A 20,698-nucleotide genomic window follows, 5' to 3' on the forward strand; every position below is an offset into this window, starting at 1 on the left:
GCGTCGCTAGACCATTTTTAGCGGATCGCCTCAGAGTCAGTCCCCTTTAAATTTCATATGAAAACGGCGGTAGACTTCGTCTCCTCCCCGTCTTTCAGCGCGCTCTTCAATCCGCAGACCGCGGCGGCGCAGCGCGAGCGGACTCAAACAGAAACAGAGGACACAAGGTGTGTGTTTATCGATAGATTGTTATAATATCTGTATCTGTGCAGTTCTTTGTCATAAATACAGTTTACAAAAGGTCACGAGGGAGCAATCGGTTTCCCATCTCTACTGTAAAGCTTTTGCTGCGTTCACCCCTCATCACACCCCAGCTGTTTCCTCCAGCAAAAATCTAGCCCTTAACACATATGAACGCATATTTTATAAAATGATCATGTTGCTATTTTCATTTGAAAATGTAATATTCAATATAAAACATATTACAGTGCCTGTGGCATACCATATAGTCATTCACAGAACTGATTAAAGACAGTGACAGACAGCACTCAGTCAATTCACTCATTTTAACTCAATACAAAACTCAGAGTGATTGACAGAGATACAGTAGAAACATTATGTGTGGTTTTGTATTAAATAATGACCCAGATCGTGAAATGCATTTATTAGCCTTAGAGTAAGGGAAGCACAACTTGGGAAATGAGAGCATCCGAGGAGCATGTGACTGCTGTGTATATTTATTTTAAATATTTTTAATGTTCTTTAATGTTATCCATCGTTTTTTTTGTGGCTCTTTTTTTTTTTAAAGTATCGGTTCAGGCACTGGTACCGTTTTAAAAGTATCGATTTGGCACCGGTATCGTAAAAAACCCAATCGATACCCAACCCTACTCACAATGCCGCTCACGAGAACATCTTTACTTTGACCCTTTCAAAATGTACTATCCAATAATCTCTGTTTGAGAGATCAAGATTTGCAGCATACCTGAGTAATCAGAGGGTAATAATCCTCAGTGTATTGATGATAAAAACTATAGCAACACTAGCTCATGCCAGGTTTGTCAGGCTCAGTGGGCAACCTTTTGGTGCCTGGGCTACACAATTTCCCTCCACAATCTTAAAGTACATTGACCTGTCGTGCGTCATCATAACAGCATCTGACGTGCGGGCCTCACCCACAGAAAGGTGTAAAATTTTTATTGCTCTTACTATTAATAGACAAACTGCAGCAGGCATAACATCGGACCATACTCTGGAGACCAGTCTAGTCAAAGCTCTGGTATAAGCAAATGTAAATAGTGATGCTCAAAGTCCTTTTTAAAAGAAAGTGAGTTAACTTGGCGGCCATCTTGGTAACAGCGCCAAACAGAAACTTACAGTTAAGTAGAGCTCCTATGTATTTGAAAGGGGGAAGACTGATTGACATCGTAAAATGGTCTGTATGTATTAGGGCTGTGTATCACCAGCAAAGTCACGATACTATACGTATCACGATACAGAGGCCACGATACGATACATATCACGATACGGGACTTCTCTGAATTTCACCTCAGAAAAAATGTGTAAAGCAGCTGTTTATTAAACACTGCATCCCATAGGGCCGTTGCTAACTATTGGCAGAACAGGCACTTGACCTCTGTATTATGAAGGGCCTCTATAACTGTACCACAGTACAATAGCCTATAGGTAATGGCATATGTTTCATGTTTACATTGTGCACTCCCCACCAGGTACAATATTCTGATTGTTTGCATCTTGTTTTTAAGCCCATATATAATAATGTACTCGTTCTAATATATTTATATTGTAATGCACTCATTCTAATATATTAAAATCATCTTAACATTGCTGGTAGGTTATCATTGCACAAATCAACACACTCTCTACGTTTAAAAAATAAAAATTTGAAGAGTTCTAAACTAATGCGCTGTCTTCACTGTAGCTCACGCACACACGTTTAGTCAGATCACTCTGCGCGCGCGCACAGACATTCTTTAGATAAACTTTTTAGTGCTGCCCCGCAATTTTATCAATAAAATAGCTTAATCGCTGAAGAGCTACATTGCCTTTCTCAACAAGGAGCTGGTAACATAATTGTATCTAAAGGAATTAAAGCCACAGCTTCACTGTTAATAGAGAAACGCGGCAAAACGGTTGTAATTCATTAGAGATTGACCGATATATCGATTTACCGATATTTTTGCATTTTACAATAATCGGATATGAGTTTTGTAATATCGGATTCACCGATAAACGCCGCCATCTTGTGGATGTTTTGAGAATTGCATGCAGGATCGCCATTGCACCACGGCATCTGAGGGGAGAGAAGACAACAACAACGGCGTGCACAGATACTTGATTTACTGTAGTTAGTAAACTTTATTTAACATAACAGCCATTAATGCACAAATTAGATGTATTAAATAAATGCCTGATATACAGTTTATGCAGCTTGGCTCGAAGAAATAGAGATGAGCTCACGGAGTCACGCAAGATAATCCGTCAAGTCCTGTCCCAATAAAGACGTAACTTTGCGTGAATTAAATAATATGCAGCCATGAATGGGCACATGTTGGAAATAAAAGTGCTGAATTTAATTCGCTCTCTGTTGTCTATATGCTCATCGTCTCATGAAGGCAGAGTCATGTAGGCTAAGATAATCCGTCAAGTCCTTTCCCAATAAAGACGTAACTTTGCATTAATTAAATAATACAGCCATGAATGAGCGCATGTTGAAAATAAAAATGCTAAATTTACTTCTCTCTCTGTTGTATATTTGCTCATCATTAGTCTCGTGAAGCCGCTTTCATATTGCTGTTCACTCACCGGGTTGATGCTCAGGAAATGCTCCAGCACGGCCACCGCATGTAAATTTGAACAAGATTCACTTGTTTAAAACACCCCTAAATTGTATTAACATTTACTATATAATCATTATTTCGCTAATAAACATCTAAATAAATACATCTCTATGGAAACTAATTTATTATCTCCGCGAGCGATCGCAGTTAGGGTTTAGTTCTGTGTAAATGCATAGATAAACTGCGCTGTCAGCAGGCATTTCATAATCTAGAACGACAAAAACATTATTAGTAATTCTGATATAACATGCCAGTTGAGAAATGCAATAAAATACAATGTTTTGTTTGTTATATTTCAATATTCCAGAGAATATTATTCAGTGAATTAACATTATCCAGTGAATTATTCTTCACTCTTTAGCCTATTAAACAGCTTATAAACCTACTAAAACGGTAGTTTAAAATGAAGTTGATATGACTCCTTTCATTTATTTATTTTCTCCATTTGAAAACATTAGACCTTCTACATTAATTTTGCTTATTGTTAATATTGGTGTTGCTGCTGATGCTTTAACTAAAATGTTTTTTATTGTAATATGAAGATTAAATTGAACATGAAAGACTAGTAATTTTCAACACTTTTTTTTTTTTTTTTTAAGATGGCTGAAAGGAGGAAAAACTAAAGTGAACTATGGACTTACTTCACTCTGTCATTTATTTACTTTATAACAGAAAATAAATATCGGTTCTGCATATCGGGCACATAAACAGGCAAATAATTGGTATCGGTAATAAAATATCAATATCGGTCGATCATTTTAATACATGCATACACAGCCTCTCTCGCTCATATAAATGAACACTTGATAAATCACACTTTTCTGATAATAGAATATTGAAGTGGAGATCGCTAAACTGCAAGCTAACCGGTGTTTTCAGAAAGCAAGCGCGTTTATCCTCAGTGGAGAGAGTGTGCGTACACATGGTTGCCAGTTTGACAAAGATAATTAACACATTTAGCAGATTTATATTGTTTAGAAACCTTACACTTTTCTACTCCGTTTTAAACGGTGTTCTTGTATTCAAATTTAGCGCGGTCCACTGCAGCGCACATGCCGCGATATCGATACAGGGTCAGCTGAATCGATACTTGTATCATCAGATCTCTGTGACGATACATCATCGTATCGATGTATCGAACACAGCACTAGTATGTACAGCTTTTCTGATGTAGTAAACTTGCTCGATAGCTCACCTAGTACAGCACAGCACACACAATACCCTTTGTTGGCAATGACAGAGGTCAAACGTTTTCTGTAAGTCTTCACACACTGTTGCTGGTATTTTGGCCCATTCTCTCATAGTTGAGGTAATACCTATGATGAAAATTACAGGCCTCTCTCATCTTTTTAAGTGGGAGAACTTGCACAATTGGTGGCTGACTAAATACTTTTTTGCCCCACTGTATTTTTTTGTATTTTATCTCAGTATTCCTATCAATGTTGTGTAAGGGTTTTTTATGCATAATAGTAACCCATGTGATCAAACAGTTTAAAATAGCTGGGCTAAGATATATAAAAATGTTATGACTGCAGAAATATGTTAATTCAGTATACACATTATCCCACCGGTTACAATTGCAGAGCGGGGGTACGCGAGGACTGGAAATGAGAACCGCTGTTCTAGACATGCCAAAAATGTGAGGCTACAGCACAGCAGCTGCTCTTCTTCGTCGTCTCGTCTGATGCGTTCACTCAACCAAGCGTTCTAACAACGACCTCGCCCCACCCCACCCCCCAACCATTCGAATTTCTGTAGGCGGGAATTATTTGTAATGATATTCTAATGAGCCGCTTTGTGATATCACAAAGCCCGGAAACCAAACGCTGTAGTCCAAACGAGCCGTTTGCTGTAGTTCTTGAAAATGGATTTTTAAAAAACGAAATATCTCCCTTTGGAGTGGACTTTGAGATTTGTAACTTTCTAGATCTTTTTTATGCCCAAACATACACACTACACACGGACTAAAATTAAAAAAGTGAAAAGGCATAATAGGACCCCTTTAAGACTGAATTTGTGGTCCAGGGTCACAAATATGAGAGCTCAAAAACTTGAAGCAAGTTAAAATGGCATGGTTCCTTCATCAAATACGTTTGTATTTCATGTTTGCTTTTGTTAACTCTATCGGTTAGGTTTAACGTAGGGTTAAGTGTAGATGGTATGTTATCTTCAAACGTGATAGAGCATTAACCTTTTAGCGCCACTCAGCAAACATTTAATTTCTGAACTTCTGCAATATGAATAACCACCAACATAATAAAAAATTGCCAGATTTACATTCATGTGACATTTACATTCACATTCAAGATTGAAAATTCACTACATACAAGAAGCAATGTAATATAATTTTGCAGAAATGTTGCCACAAGCATGTTTTCCAGTGAGCCTGGGTTGGTAATACTCATATATTTTGTGTTGCAATTCTTTAGCTCAAGTAATAAAAAAAAAAAAGGCTGTATTTTTAGGTTAATCAACTAATACACGTGCATTCAAATGCAAACAAACAAGTAATGCCTCTATGAAAAAAGCGATTGGCTCTTTTAAACTGAGGCGCGACTACATAATGTTCAATATGGCCTATGATTAGACAGTCTCCTCCCTTCTGCTCATTCTTAATTGTAGGAATTTTTTCAAATCTTACATTTAAAAAATCTTAACTCGACCTGCACCTGGCAGACAAGCATTTCTGCCTGGCAGTAAAAAAGACAAAAGACTTACATTGAGGGTTGGATTTGAGCCATTATAGGAGGCTCTTTTCACTTGGGACACCAAGCAACCACCTTGAAGCCCCTGGCAACATCCCAGAATCACAAAAGCAACTTTTACTTATGCAACCACCACTCACATTTTTTTCATGAAAATCACAAAATGTTGTTTACATGTGTCGTCAAATTTTTTAGAGGCAAAAATACTCATTACACAACCCAACAATGAACGTGATAACCTGCGTTCAGCAGCTCCTCTGTATAAATGTTGTTTCCATCCTATAACTACATTTGTAAAAGAGCTGTGCAAGTGGCCAGTGTAACCTTTCACACTAAACACTTTTAGCACTGTGCATTATGTAACCTCATTCTAGCGGTTGGCAAATCCAGTTAATATGCCAAAGTGTGCGTGGCGCCCTAGTGCACCTAAAAGGCTCGAAACAGTGAATTGGCATTTACGAGAGCTTTCAGTCATCAGGCTATCATTCAATTGAAATTAGAGCATCTCTACCCCTCCCCCAACTTGTCCAGAGCAGATGAATAGCCATCGAAGAACATTGCAGTTCAACAGCTATTCACAGTGCATTACTCAAACTGCGGAGGACATTTGAGAGGTGATGATTGCAGCCGGTAAAAAGATAATGTAAAGTCTTCTGTTTCAGACTCTTTTTCTTTCACACACTCTCTGTTCTACATAGCCCCCCTTGTTTCTTCAATGCAGGCGCACGTTGGCCAATCACTGGCTGAATCTGAGCCTCCCTCGACTGCATCTTTCTCTCAATCAAGGGGAACAGCATCTGCTCCGAGTAGAGCTATGCAAACTGTGCGGATTGTATTGGACGGAGAGTGCTAGCAAAAGCCTAATGTTACAATGCAATCGTACAACCGGGACAGTGACACAAACTCACACTGCACACTGATTGTCCCTCTGCAGGGTGGCCCAGTTCGTGCAAGGTCTCCGTAATCCCCTCTCGCTCGCCCACTTTCCAGCTCCGCTGATCCTTCAATTGTCCTCTCTCACTCCGAGTGCGCAGTCAACAATTGATCTAGATCCAACCAGCTAAATTCACCCTGTCATCCACACACATTCTCAGCCTGAAATATGTCCCAGCATCTCACACACTCCTTGCCGGTACCTGAATCGGCTCCGGTGGCTGAGCTGAGATGGGCCCCCCGTGCCGGCGTTGTTGGCACCGTGTGCGGGCTCCCCTGTCGCTCCCGCTGAGGAGCCCGGCGGACGGAAACGCCGCACATCAACCCTGACTCTATGGAGATTGTAGCAAGAGGGAGAGCTGTGCAAAGACCTGCAGCATCTCACCATTTCCCCGCAGTGCTCCGCATAGGCCCCTTCTGCCGCTTCAGACTCTCCTGACACATGATCACTGTGGAAGGATTAGTGCGTATGGCAGGCTTTAGCCCTCTCTCACGCTCACTCCGTTCGTCTGGCCCGGTGGTTTTCCGCTGCAAAGCTTAAAGACCCGCCCTCCCTGCTCGTCACGTGTGGGATGCTTAACTGCGATTGGTCAGCCAGCGGATGGGTCCACCTTCTCTTCTAAGCCGCTGCTGAATTCAAGGCCTGGTGCAGCTGGGAAGGTGGTGATATGAAAAGGAGGAGGAGAGGGAGGGGGGGGTTTGTAAACAGACAATCCTGTCAGCATGTGCTCAGTAGATCCTGAATTCCATCTATGACCCCATCCCCCCTCTCTCTCTCATCTCTTTCTCAACTGAAGGATAAAGAGCAACAAGCTCCCGACTGTTGTGATACGATTTCTGATCTCAAAATCACTTTCTCTACAAAAGCCCAGCGCATCAACAAAGTCTAAAAATACATTGCATTCACTTCAATTTGCTATTAATTTCTGCATGTTCTATACAACATTTCAGCACAGCAACAGTAATGTGTAAGAAAATCTAATAATCTATAATTGCTACCATATACCAATTTATATGATTTTTATATTCATTCATATCAATAGCTGTGTATTTGTTACAATAATAATACTCCTTTATATTTTAAACACATATCTTTTAATATTTATTTTAGTGCTGTCAATCCATTAAAAAAAATTAACTAATCATACATTTTTGCTGAAACTAATTGCGATTAATCCCACCTAACATTAAAGCTTTTAAATACTTTTATATTGCAATAATGTCACATTCAATCTTCAAATCAAAGTAGAAACAACAAAAGCGGTATATTTTTTAAGATTTGTTTAGTGGCATCTTTTTTTATTTTTGAAGGTGAGTATCACTGATACCAATACTACTGATGTCTCTAGGAAATAGGTTTTTTCCCCCTAATATTTAACCATTGACTATAGCCATTCAACATGAGTAGCTATAACTGAGAGCTATCAATTTGATCATTTATTAGACTTTAAAAAATAACAACTTCAAGTGAACTTAGATCAATCTTCACATAAACCCATTATAATAAATGTCATATTTAGCTACCTGTGCCCTTCAGCAAGTAGGAAATACAGAAATTGAATAAAGTTATCAAACACTAAACTCTAAATTAAATCTAGATAAATCCTTAAAGCTCTTTTTTCTTTTGTTCTTTGATTAACAGACATCACAGCAGCTGGTTATTAGGTTATTTTGGATGCTTTAAAGGGGTCATATGATGCGATTTCAATTTTTCTTTTCTCTGTGGAGGGTTACAAGCTCTTGGTGCATAAAGAAGATCTCCACTGATGATTCAAACGCGAGTTTTGGGCAGTAGAGTAGCACTTGCTGTTTGTCATTTCTTCGACCACAAATGCAGACAGAGTTTTATGTTTACGCGGGGCGATGCAACGCAACACATAAAAAGACAGTATAAGTCATTATAATCAGTAATTGTGTCCCCACTGGATGCAACAAATGCCTCGTTTATAATGGGTTTTAATGTTTTTGTCTCGTCCCTCCAGCCGGACACGGCATCAACAGTATGTGAGGGGCGTAACATTTCCGTCTCACGCTTGAGGTATTCGGCCAATCACAACGCACTGGATAGCTGGCCAATCACAGCACACCTCGCTTTTCAGAATGATGAGCTTTGTAAAAATCGATGCGTTTCAAAAAGGCGGGTCATAGCGGAGAAACAATAATGTACAGTATGTGGAAAATAATGTGTTTTTTGAACTTTAAACCACATAAACATTTCCTTACACCAAATACACAAAATAATGTTCTTTTTAGCAGCATCATATGACCCCTTTAAGAGCTGCCGCTGCTGAACATGACGCGGTTCTGACACGCATCGTGTTTTCTTACAACTCTTTACCTTTTGTGACCCACTTCAGCTCTTAAAGTCTCTATTAGGCATGGGCCGATTACCGGTTTCAAGGTATACCGCGATTTGAAAATTTCACGGTTTCAAACGTTATACCGTTCCTGCGGTATGTGCTGTTTTACCATGTCTCCTCAAAGACTGAAAGTGTAGGAATCCCTCCTGTTGAGTGCAGTGTAGAGTGAAACGGCCCTTCCTCCTCCTGTTGGTGCGAGCGAGCGGTCAGTCACGTGTGTGTATGAGGGCCGAAGGAGCTTCCTCTGGAACTTACGCGATCGACAACCGGCCGTTTATTGTTTTATTGCAGCCGGTCTCGGTTCTGGACAAACTGCGTTGCAATGCATATAATTTTCCAAATGTCATTTATGTGAAAATATGAAGTCTGTAAACGCCCGTTAACACAGAGACGCTGAAGACGGACGCACAGAGAAAAATACTGTAGCAGGCAGATCACTCACTGTTCATGAGGCACGAACTATTGGAAGAAAAGCCTAAATATTGATTTGGGGGTTTATATGAATGTGTTTCTGAAGGGAACTGACTGTCTTCATAAACGTTTAGATGGTATTTTATTTTCATCTCGTATAATTCACATTAAAGCAGTGTTTCAGCACAGCTCTGCTTTGTTTACAGCGATAACCAAGGTAACGTCGTATCAGCGCCTCCTGCTGTCAGAGAGTGAATCTGCGTCCCATTCAGAGCTTCTGTTGTTTGTTTCGTTCAGGCATGTAGTACAATTTCACAAAGCTAGTCAGAACATTCTGTTTTTGCTTCAAATTGGGTTATTATTAAATCAAATGATGGATATGAAATTATAAAATAAATGATATGAAATTATATAAATATGTATATGAATTATATAACTAAAATGAAATCACTGTAATTACAGATTTAGGTTAAATAAAGATGTCAGTCTTTATTTTTCTTCTTTTTAGGGCAGCAGTAGCTCTAGCAGAAAATCAACCATCCACATCAAAAGCTGCAGGACAGCCCACATTTCAGAAACAAATCAAAGAAAAAAATAAGCAAATACTACTGTATGTTGCTCAAAATATATTGTGCTCAGGTTTTTGTTTTTACCCAGACATTTAAAATGTATCAGCGCCTCCTGCTGTCAGAGAGTGAATCTGCGTCCCATTCAGAGCTTCTGTTGTTTGTTTCGTTCAGGCATGTAGTACAATTTCACAAAGCTAGTCAGAACATTCTGTTTTTGCTTCAAATTGGGTTATTATTAAATCAAATGATGGATATGAAATTATAAAATAAATGATATGAAATTATATAAATATGTATATGAATTATATAACTAAAATGAAATCACTGTAATTACAGATTTAGGTTAAATAAAGATGTCAGTCTTTATTTTTCTTCTTTTTAGGGCAGCAGTAGCTCTAGCAGAAAATCAACCATCCACATCAAAAGCTGCAGGACAGCCCACATTTCAGAAACAAATCAAAGAAAAAAATAAGCAAATACTACTGTATGTTGCTCAAAATATATTGTGCTCAGGTTTTTGTTTTTACCCAGACATTTAAAATGAACACATTTTAGAGCTGTAACAACAATACCGTGATATTTTGCTTAAGGTTATCAAACCATCAAAATCTCATACCGGCCCATGCCTAGTCTCTATTAATGAGCTGACGGGTCGAATCGGGAGTTAGATGAGGGAGACAGAGCTGGGCTGCTTTAGGACAGTTTTGAAAACCACTGCATGTTCTTAAATGTGACTCGTATAACAAATACTTGCATGCATGCACAGTTTTAAGGCAGCTTTAATAGCCTTTTTTGGTAACTTCACTTAACTGATAACATATCTATGACATTACATGCTCGTAGTTTCATTTGCACTTTAATATGATAAAGCACTTTAATAATATAATACAACGCGCACCGCCGTATTTTGGTGTGCAGTTGAAGAGCATGTGCTATGAGCACAGCATAACAGCTGACAGGACAGGAACATTGGTTTTTACTGACATATGGCCTGACAGCATCTCATCTGAGCACAGTTCACTGTTGTTCTACTGAAGTTCCTCATCACCTGTACATTTTCTGTGCTCGTTTGACTCGTGCCTGGTGCTGAGGTGAAGTTGCAGTGCGCCTCTGAAAAGTCTCCTGTTTGATGAGATGGTAAAGATGTTCTGCATCTAAATAAACGCAATTCTTGTCAAGAAAAAAAATTAAAAAATCAAAAAAAAAAAAAAAGAGGCAGAAGCAGCAGTTGTGAGAGGGGTGGCCAACCCTAGCTCCGCCCCTGTGTTAATTGCATTTAATATTTGTAATGCGTTAAAGCGTTAATTTTGACAGCACCAATTTATTTTAAACACATATCCATCTATCCGTCTATTAAAATATAACACATATATATATATGTTTGCATATATTTTTATTTATTCATTATTTTTTCCTTCTCTTACCCAGATCAATCACTAAGAAAAACCTAAATGCTGCGGAATTTCTTTGAACTGATTCTTTTACATCCGTTCTTGACAGTTTAGTATTCCTTCACATTCTGTAATGTTTCTGTAATAATTTATAACACAATAAAAACAATTACATTATTTGTTGTGCCCTGGCAACAATAAATGTTATCAAATAAACAATACACTTCATATATCCTTTAAAGGAAAAGCAAAAGCACACTTGACCCCCTGCAAATCACATGAACTTGACTTCCTATTAAACAGGAAGTAAATCTTCCTGTCTCGACTAATCTTTTGATATGCGTTTTAAAACATAAATTCCTGTATAAAAACACTATGAATGATCCCCCACTAGTAATAACTCAATAATTTCGTTCTAGTTTACTCTACACATAAAATAATTTGACAACCTAATGAAAAAAGAATTCAAATTCATCCCACAATACAAATCCAAAATGACTTCAAGGAAATCTTTACACTCACTTGTATGGAGTGACTCAATAAGAGGTCTGTCGATCTTCTCAATGGACTACACTCCTCTTACTGTCTTTGTACTAGGATCCGCTCAGATATGGCATGTGTGTGATGGGATGTCATCACTAAATATTAACCAGACCAGTGAGTGAAAGGGCTTACTTCCTATTTGATGACTGTCAAAGAGCCCATCCCACTCCATAAACACACACAACTGCAGACAGCTATAGCGTGTGTGTTCAGAAGACACAGAGAAATCAATATAACTCACAGGACCAAGTGCTTGTGATTGAAGCCATTAAAGGAAACTATTTGATTTATCACTGTATTGTGCCACGATCATTTTCACAGAGCGATTGCTTTTGTGTGTTACGACAACTACCTATTGCAACATACTGTGACTCATAATTTTTTGGGGTGGAGGGGTTGCAGTGAATTGGTATTACTTTTGGGAACTGGTTTATAAGGATGTAGCACATGCTGGGCTTGATGATGCATTAAACAAGAATCTAGGATAGTACAACTGAAACTTTTTGTTATTTCATTACTGCTGCTATCAAATACAAAAAAAGAAAGTGAAGAAAATGTCAACCTTAAACCTCTTCAAGATAGAATTAAAAATATTCATGTTAGACATTAGATGATTTTTAGTTTTGTGTCGAAACGGTATCGAAGACTGCTTTATTATAAATAAAAAAGATTTACTAGCAGCATGATGAAAGAGCATAAGAATGCATCGATTTAGTTCTGTTCTTTTCTTTATTTCTTTCTGGTTTTATTTATATATTATTATTTAAAAAAAGTTATTTTAAATTGTAATAATATTTCAAAATATGACTATTTTTATTGTATTTTATAAATGCAGCCTTGGTGAGACTTCTTTTCAGAAACTGATCCCAAACCTGAACAGTAGACAATAACTATTATTACACGTTTTACGTTTCGATTTAGTATCATGACAAAAGAGTACAAGTATCAGAAGACTTTGATTTATTTTCCAACACCTCTAGGCTACAAATATAACAAAGCCACTGTGTATGTCTGAGAAGGTTCTGGAAAATGGGCGCACACCTACACAAAGAGCACCGTTATCTCTGGCAGCAAGGCTTTCTGCCACACTGTGCCTTATCTGTATATCTACAACAAACCTGCTGAACAGAAATCTGTCCTCATATATCAGGCGTAACATAAAAGAAGAGTCTATGACTGACAGTCTGTGAACACCGATCATACACAGAGCTACCAGTGAGAGTTTCAATGGTATGAACACCAAAGCCAAACACATATGCATGATAAAGATAAGAGTATAATATGTCTGAAAATGTCAAAAGCACTATTTCTACATGCTTAGAATGCAATGAAATCACATACGGGTTAAAAAGGAGATTTTAGAGCTTTTTTCTCCTCGATTCAGACACTGTATAAATAGTCTTGTCCCTTGTAGCTTTGCTGCACAACCCCCTTTCCGTACAAGAAGATCTTGCTATTGTTTGTAAGGTACAAGTCTGTCAAAATGTCCCCGTGTCATGTTTAAAGTCACAAAAGATCAACTTTTTAGAGGTTGTGACAACCGACTTAACTGCATTATAACAGCTTTGTGTGCAAACATAACGGTCCAGCACCCACAGAGACAGGTCATGAACGGGTCACGATGAGCAACCGCTAAACAGGAGCTCCACGTTGGAGGCTGATGTTTATCTGTTGTATGAAACAGATAAAACACTACATCACACTAGAGAAAGCCTTCAAACAAAACCAGCCAATCAGACGCTAGTGACACCAGCAGTGAATTTCAACACGCTCAGGTGATTCGGACACGCAAACAACCAGATCACCTGGCTGGTATTAAAGGTCACACAACAAATGAACACAACATTGTACCTGTCCTGGATTTGTGGCATGTCATTACATCAGGGAACATTTCATTTAAAAAGACTTGACATTTAATAATCACAAATAAATGAATTAAGTGATTAAGTCACTCTTAATTTTAATAACTTTAAAGTATGATCAGCTTTAATATTATTAGATCTGATTCATGTGGCATTTTTGATTACCACTGAATAAGAAAAAACTATGACAGCTATCTTTTTAGTTATTTGTTTTTTAGGTTATTTAAATTGGTTAACGTCGATTTAAATAACTTTGCACAAGCAACAGATTTTAGGCTTGCCAAACAAAACAAATGGCCAAAATCTTCCCGTAACAGCCTGACATCTCCTGCAGTGTCACACCGACACTGTCAGGTATGGATGTTTGTACAGCCGGTATTTATCAAAGCAACACCACAATCAAAACTCTGACAGAGTGGTGAATGACACACCATCTTGTCTGGATCTTAGGGCCTGTTTACACTTGGCCACTTCATGCTTTTTCATTGATCGGATGAGTGTTCAAGCAAGTGTTATTTTAGTACCGCTGATATACTAAATATATATATATGCTTCATGAATCGTTTTATTTTAATAATGTTTAGCCAAAAAATGCACAAGGACATGGACAAAAAGCATGTGGATAAACATGTAAGATTAATACAATCAAAATGACAACCACAGTGACCATTGTTTTATATACATATATATATGGGTGTGTGTGTGTGTGTGTGTGTGTGTGTTAGCATGAATCCTCATTCTTGTAATAACACTGTATAAAAAGGTTAGTATGTACACACACTTTTGAACATGGGCTCCACAGAGTATCTCAGTATCCAGAGACGTTTAACACAGCCATACCATCAGTGTCCCAACTTCACTATACCAGCACAAATAAGTGAGTTTGAGAATGAATTTATTAACTTGATATCAGTTTTCACAGTTTCAGGAAACTTAAGTTTGCATAGTTCACGGCACACAACCAACTGAGCTAAAATCAGAATGTGGGGGAAAAGGTTGTGGACATGACAGACAACGCATTTGCAATGGCAACGTTTTGCAACTGTCAGACAGTTTGTCTGGGAATTTTACACACAAAGAATACTGTATTCTGAGATTGACCTTACCTGAAATTCATTGGCAATTCGTGGTTGCACTTCGATGCCAAGCTTCTCCAGCTGCTGATCCTTGTATTGCCCATATTGATTGTATCCTACATAACCCCCGCCTGTAGCTATAAGAAGAGGAAGTGGTCGTACACGGGCCTGTAGTCCAAGAAAACCTGAGATATAGGAAAAATAACATCATTTAATGGATCCATTAGATGTTTGTGACAGCCACTTTAAGGATAGTGTTTGGAGAACAACTGCAAATATACATAAGTCATTGTTTAAAGAAAACCACATGCTTGGTTGATCCAATCTCAGTTGGAATTAGTTAAGCGCACAGACACACTGTGTGTTTTATATATTAATATATATATATATATAGCTTGATATAAAGACTTGACGCAGCGGTACCACCTAACGTCTCTTATAACGAACTGCAGTTTTACATTCTCCAAGAAAGACCCTTTTAGCGTAACGTTGCGCAAGTTTGTGAAAAATGCGGAATCGTGCAGTGGCGCATAAAAAAACCGTCGGACAAAAATATTTTGTAAATGTGACTGACCTTTTGAAAATAACCTCAAAGTATCCATTAGATGTTTGTGACAGTCAATTTAAGGATAGTGTTTGGAGATCAACTGCAAATATACATAAGAAAGTCATTGTTTAAAGAAAACCACATGCTTAGTTGATCCAATCTCAGTTGGAATTATGTAAGCACACAAGCACACACCGTTTGTGTGTGTTATACAGAGCTGGGTAGTAACCGATTAGATGTAATCTGGATAACTGCAGTTTTACATTCTCCAAGAAAGACCCTTTTAGCGTAACGTTGCGCAAGTTTGTGAAAAATGCGGAATCGTGCAGTGGCGCATAAAAAAACCGTCGGACAAAAATATTTTGTAAATGTGACTGACCTTTTGAAAATAACCTCAAAGTATCCATTAGATGTTTGTGACAGTCAATTTAAGGATAGTGTTTGGAGATCAACTGCAAATATACATAAGAAAGTCATTGTTTAAAGAAAACCACATGCTTAGTTGATCCAATCTCAGTTGGAATTATGTAAGCACACAAGCACACACCGTTTGCGTGTGTTATACAGAGCTGGGTAGTAACCGATTAGATGTAATCTGGATAACATAATCAGATTACAAAAATTAAGCACATGTAATTATCACATGTAAAAATACTCAGAATCAGCCTACAGCCTTTTTATTACAGTATTACATATTCACACAATAGCAATAAATTACTCGTAACTTGATTCTCCCAAATTCCTCTTTTAAATGTTCCTTTCTAAAATAGCCTACCACTTACATGCATTCAGAAAGTCTTCCAGTTTTGAGGACATTCACACAAAGATCAGTCAATATTCAGGTGGCTGTAATTACACAGATAATTAAGAAGCCACACAGCATTTGAATACTGGATTTACACAAATCATTTCAGGTGTTTTCAACATTGCACCAACTACTGATGAAAACATTCATGTTTATTTGAATTATCACTCAGTGATACCATTTATTACAATGTCTTTTGAAGGCTTTTGTCTTTCAAACACATTAAAACGCATTATTTCTTATTTACACGTAATGCAGGCATTCCCGAACATTATTGTCATCTGAACATCTTTATACAGGTGCATCTCAATAAATTAGAATGTCGTGCAAAAGTCCATTTATTTCAGTAATTCAACTCAAATTGCGAAACTTGTGTATTAAATAAATTCAATGCACACAGACTGAAGTAGTTTAACCGATTAGATGTAATCCAACGTCACTGCACTTGATACAGCACTCTGTGAACAGCCAGCTTCTTTGGCAATGAATGTTTGTGGCTTACCCTCCTTGTGAAGGGTGTCAATGATTGTCTTCTGGACAACTGTCAGATCAGCAGTCTTCCCCATGTTTGTGTAGCCTAGTGAACCAAACTGAGAGACCATTTTGAAGGTTCAGGAAACCTTTGCAGGTGTTTTGAGTTGATTAGCTGATGTCACCATATTCTAATTAGTTGAGATAGTGAATTGGTGGGTTTTTGTTAAAATGTTAAATGTTTTTGCCAAAATCATCACAATTAAAAGAACCAAAGACTTAAACTACTTCAGTCTGCGTGCACTGAATTTACTTAATACACGAGTTTCACAATTTGAGTTGAACTACTGAAATAAATGAACTTTTCCACGACATTCTAATTTATTGAGATGCACCTGTATTTAGTTGAAGCACCCATGAGATTTTAAAATAAATATTTAATAATTGAGTATCACATTTGCATGTTCACGGTTCTCTTGACATTGGTTAATGATCATAAACAATTTTTTTTAGGAAGTGTTTCATTTCTTTTTATGTTATTTTTAAATGATTTATTTTAATATTACATTTTTTTGATTTAATTAATGACTAACTTTTCATTAAACTCACAAAGCCCCTGCAGTGCCTTTACAAACCCCAGACGTTATGCAATGTTTAACGCACTTACTGTTGTTAATTTCAACGAATGGAATACATTTTTTTTGAACTCTTTGTATTTTTATATCAATATGGTACAAGATTATCCTATTTAAATCAATGTGATAATCAAGTTAGGTCAAAAGTAACCTAAAAGTAATCTTAAAGTAGTCTGATTACATTACCTGAAATGTGTAATGTAATGGATTACGTTACTAACTACAATTTTTGTCCTGTAATTTAGGACCAGTAACAGATTACAATTAATAAGTTATCTACCCAGCTCTGGTGTGATACATACATACACACACACACACACACATATATATATATATATATTGATATAAAGGCGTAGCGGTGTCACCTAAAGTCTCTTATGAAGCTTTTAGCGTAACGTTGCGCAAGTTTGTCTAAAATGCGGAATTGTGCAGTGGCGCATAAAAAACGTCTGTGGGAGCGTTGAATATGGACAAAAATACTTTGTAAATGTGACTGACCTTTTGAAAATAACCTCTGTTGACTCCGTCTGACACCGAAGCCACTGTGCTGCAGAAAACTGCAAACAAGACAATTCACATCACAACTGAAAAACACTCGAGAACTACATTACCGACATGTGCATTTCTAAGCATCTCGATATGAATAACTTAAAAGAATGTCGCCATTTAGAAGTCTGAAGTAATGAAACATTACTGAAGAGAATGAATGAATATTTCACCTTGAAATCCGCCCAGCTGATATAGACATTTAAATATGTAACTAGCAGTCACGTCTTGTATTCACTTAACTGGGCCTCGTAGTTAAAAAACAACAAATCATACGGGCCAACTTGCTAGAAAGGTTCTCCTAAGCTAAGAAAGGGCTTGTCCCAGCTCATGTGCTAATGCTGCAGTGCTTCAGCTGATTGTGTAACTAGGCTCCGAGATCAACTCGTCTCGACAGGTTCGCCAGTCAGACTTCACGGGCTAATGAAGCCAACACATGAAGATGCTAGCATTAGCTTCAGAAGGTCTAATGTAATTGAGATTATTTCACGACATCCCAAAATGACATGACACAATTACCTGCTCTTGCCTGTCCCTGTCAGGCGGGTAATAAACAGTCTGCGTACGAGCGCTGCCATGATGCTTTCACGCGGTTACAGAGCCTCCGTGTTCCCGTCCTTGACAAGACGCACTTCCGCCATCTACCGGAATGGAGGGTTCATTACCACAGCCCTTGACTCGAAGCCCTAATGTTACGAAAATAAATAGAACTTAAAGGGATAGTGCACCCAAAAATGAAAAATTCTGTCATCATTTACTCACCCTCATGTCGTTCCAAACCTGTATGAGTTGCTTTCTTATGTTGAACACAAAAGAAGATATTTTGAAGATCGGTGTTGGGGAAAGTTACTTTTAAAAGTAATGCGTTACAATATTGCGTTACTCCATAAAAAAAAGTAACTAATTACGTTACTTAGTTACTTTTTATGGAAAGTTCTGCGTTACGTTACTTTTGCGTTACTTTTTAAATCTGGACAGGGCTTGCTTGTTAGTTTTTCAAATAAAAAAGTTCTATTTTTGGCAAATATAAAAGCCTTTTCACACCAAAAAGTGAAATGAATAAAACCCCGTTCACACCAAGAACGATAACTATAAAATAACGATATTAGCGTCCACACCAGCGAACGATATCGTCTGTTTATTCTAAGCGCACGCGCGTCTGCCGCTTTAAATTCTCGAGCTCGTGACAGCAGGATGGATTCTGATTGGCTGTCAGTGTTTTATCGTTCATCAGCTGGAAAAAAATCGTTTTGAAAGCGATCACAACGATATCGTTCCTCTGTATCGTTATCGTTATAGTTGTGGTGTGAACTTTGCTATTCTTTAATATTGAGAACGATTTTTAGAACTATATCGTTATCGTTATCTTTATAGTTATCGTGCTTGGTGTGAACGGGCCTTAAGCCTCAGGCTGAAGTAAAAAGTAAGTTTACGTCCGTACAGTAGAACGTAGAAGAAGAAACTTCAACATACTTCAGCAATAAAAAAAGAGTCTAGAGTAATTTTTGCTTATTAGTACGGTTGAACTGGATCATCGAAGGTCAGAAGCAAAGAGATTGGTTAATAGAACGGGATTAAATACATAAAGGATATTTGTGTTGTTTAACATTTAATTATTGCAGGTTTGCGTCATATTCTGAGTTGCATTATTTTTATTCATTTTGAGGAATACTGAATCTGTGTTTGTTTTTTTTTGTTTTTTGAGTGAGATGAATTAATGCATATTCATATTTATTTTAGAACTACAGTTACATCTTCTGATTTCTGTCACCATGGCGACACCAGAACTGTCAATCAATAAATTGGGAAAAAAAGTAACTTGCATTACTTATTTGAAAAAGGAACTCAGATATTCTCTTGTAAATTTAAAAGTAATGCATTACTTTACTAGTTACTTGAAAAAAGTAATCAGATTACGTAACTCGCGTTACTTGTAATGCGTTACCCCCAACACGGTTGAAGATTGCTGGTAATCAAACAGTTGGTGGTTGCCATTGACTTCCATAGTATTTTTTTTTCCTACTATGGAAGTCAATGGCATGAGTAAATGATGACAGAATTTTCATTTTTGGGTGAACTATCCCTTTAAATCAATTAGAAAATAAACAAATATCACATTTAAAACAAACTAAAAAAGGAAATAAATAAAAGTGTAAATATTTAGTTGGTACCATTCGTGCTGGGTAGATTACTTACAAGTCCATTACTGATTCCAAATTACAGGACAAAAATTGTAGTTAGTAACATAATCCACTACATTACACATTTTTTGGTAATATAATCAGATTACTTTTACCTTAATTAATTTATCACATTGATTTAAATATATTCAATTCACTGTTATGAACAATATGAAGTGCATTAAGTTATTACATTATGTCAAGGTTTCCCAAACTGGGGTTCGAGAAGGAACTGCAGGGGATTTGAGAATTTAATGAAAGGCTAATAATTAGTTAAATCATAAAAATGCAAAATTAAATCATTTTAAAATAACAACAATCAAAATAAAACACTCATTTAAAAAAATATTAAATATATTATTTGTTTACATGTCCTGTGACCGAAGTAGTCAGTAGTTGGCACAATGTTGAAATGTTCAGAAACACTTTCTGTAAATCCAGTGGTCAAATGTAGTGTGTGGCCTCTCAGTTTTCGGAGCAGTGACTGGTCTTTGTGTGAATTCCCACAAAACTAGAAGAGTTTCTGAATGTATGTAAGCAGTAGGCTATTTAGAAAGGAAAATTTAAAAGATTTAGGAAAGAATTAGTGAGAATAAATAAATTATGAATAATTTATCGCTATTGTGTGAATAATGTAATCATGTAATCAATAAAAAAGTATTTAAAAATGTATTATAATCTAATTACAAGTACATAATTTTTGGGATTCTGATTACATAATCCAGATTACTAGGTTAGTACTATTATATTAAATGTCCAAAAACCATGGTATGGTCACATTGCCATGTACAAAAATAAATTAAAACAAACAAGAAAAAAAGTTATTGCTGTTTTAGTTTTTGTTGTTTGCTTTACACTTTCAG

At 37.1% G+C, this 20,698-nt stretch overlaps 1 protein-coding gene across 9 annotated transcripts in view; it reads right to left on the reverse strand.

The window, feature by feature from the left end:
• LOC107603197 (phosphatidylserine decarboxylase proenzyme, mitochondrial) overlaps positions 1-18,321 on the reverse strand; it is a 31,159-nt gene extending 12,838 nt beyond the window's left edge. Inside the window, exons 1-3 of one of the 9 annotated variants that reach the window (XM_016295932.1) lie at positions 18,175-18,321; positions 17,608-17,666; positions 14,682-14,836 (exon numbers count right to left, since the gene is read on the reverse strand). In XM_016295932.1, the coding sequence (XP_016151418.1) occupies positions 14,682-14,836; positions 17,608-17,666; positions 18,175-18,233 (273 nt within the window). In that variant the 5' untranslated portion in view covers positions 18,234-18,321. Of the gene's footprint in view, positions 1-6,642; positions 7,092-10,859; positions 10,934-11,681; positions 11,799-14,681; positions 14,837-15,225; positions 15,301-17,607; positions 17,667-17,828; positions 18,145-18,174 lie in introns of those variants that run through there. The other 8 variants (XM_016295933.1, XM_016295931.1, XM_016295938.1 and 5 more) reach the window with 8 other exon arrangements.
• Between the last annotated feature and the right edge of the window lie 2,377 nt (positions 18,322-20,698).

This window comes from Sinocyclocheilus grahami, unplaced genomic scaffold (genome assembly GCF_001515645.1).
Source record: "Sinocyclocheilus grahami isolate Dianchi unplaced genomic scaffold, SAMN03320097.WGS_v1.1 scaffold342.1, whole genome shotgun sequence".
Classification (NCBI taxonomy): domain Eukaryota; kingdom Metazoa; phylum Chordata; class Actinopteri; order Cypriniformes; family Cyprinidae; genus Sinocyclocheilus; species Sinocyclocheilus grahami.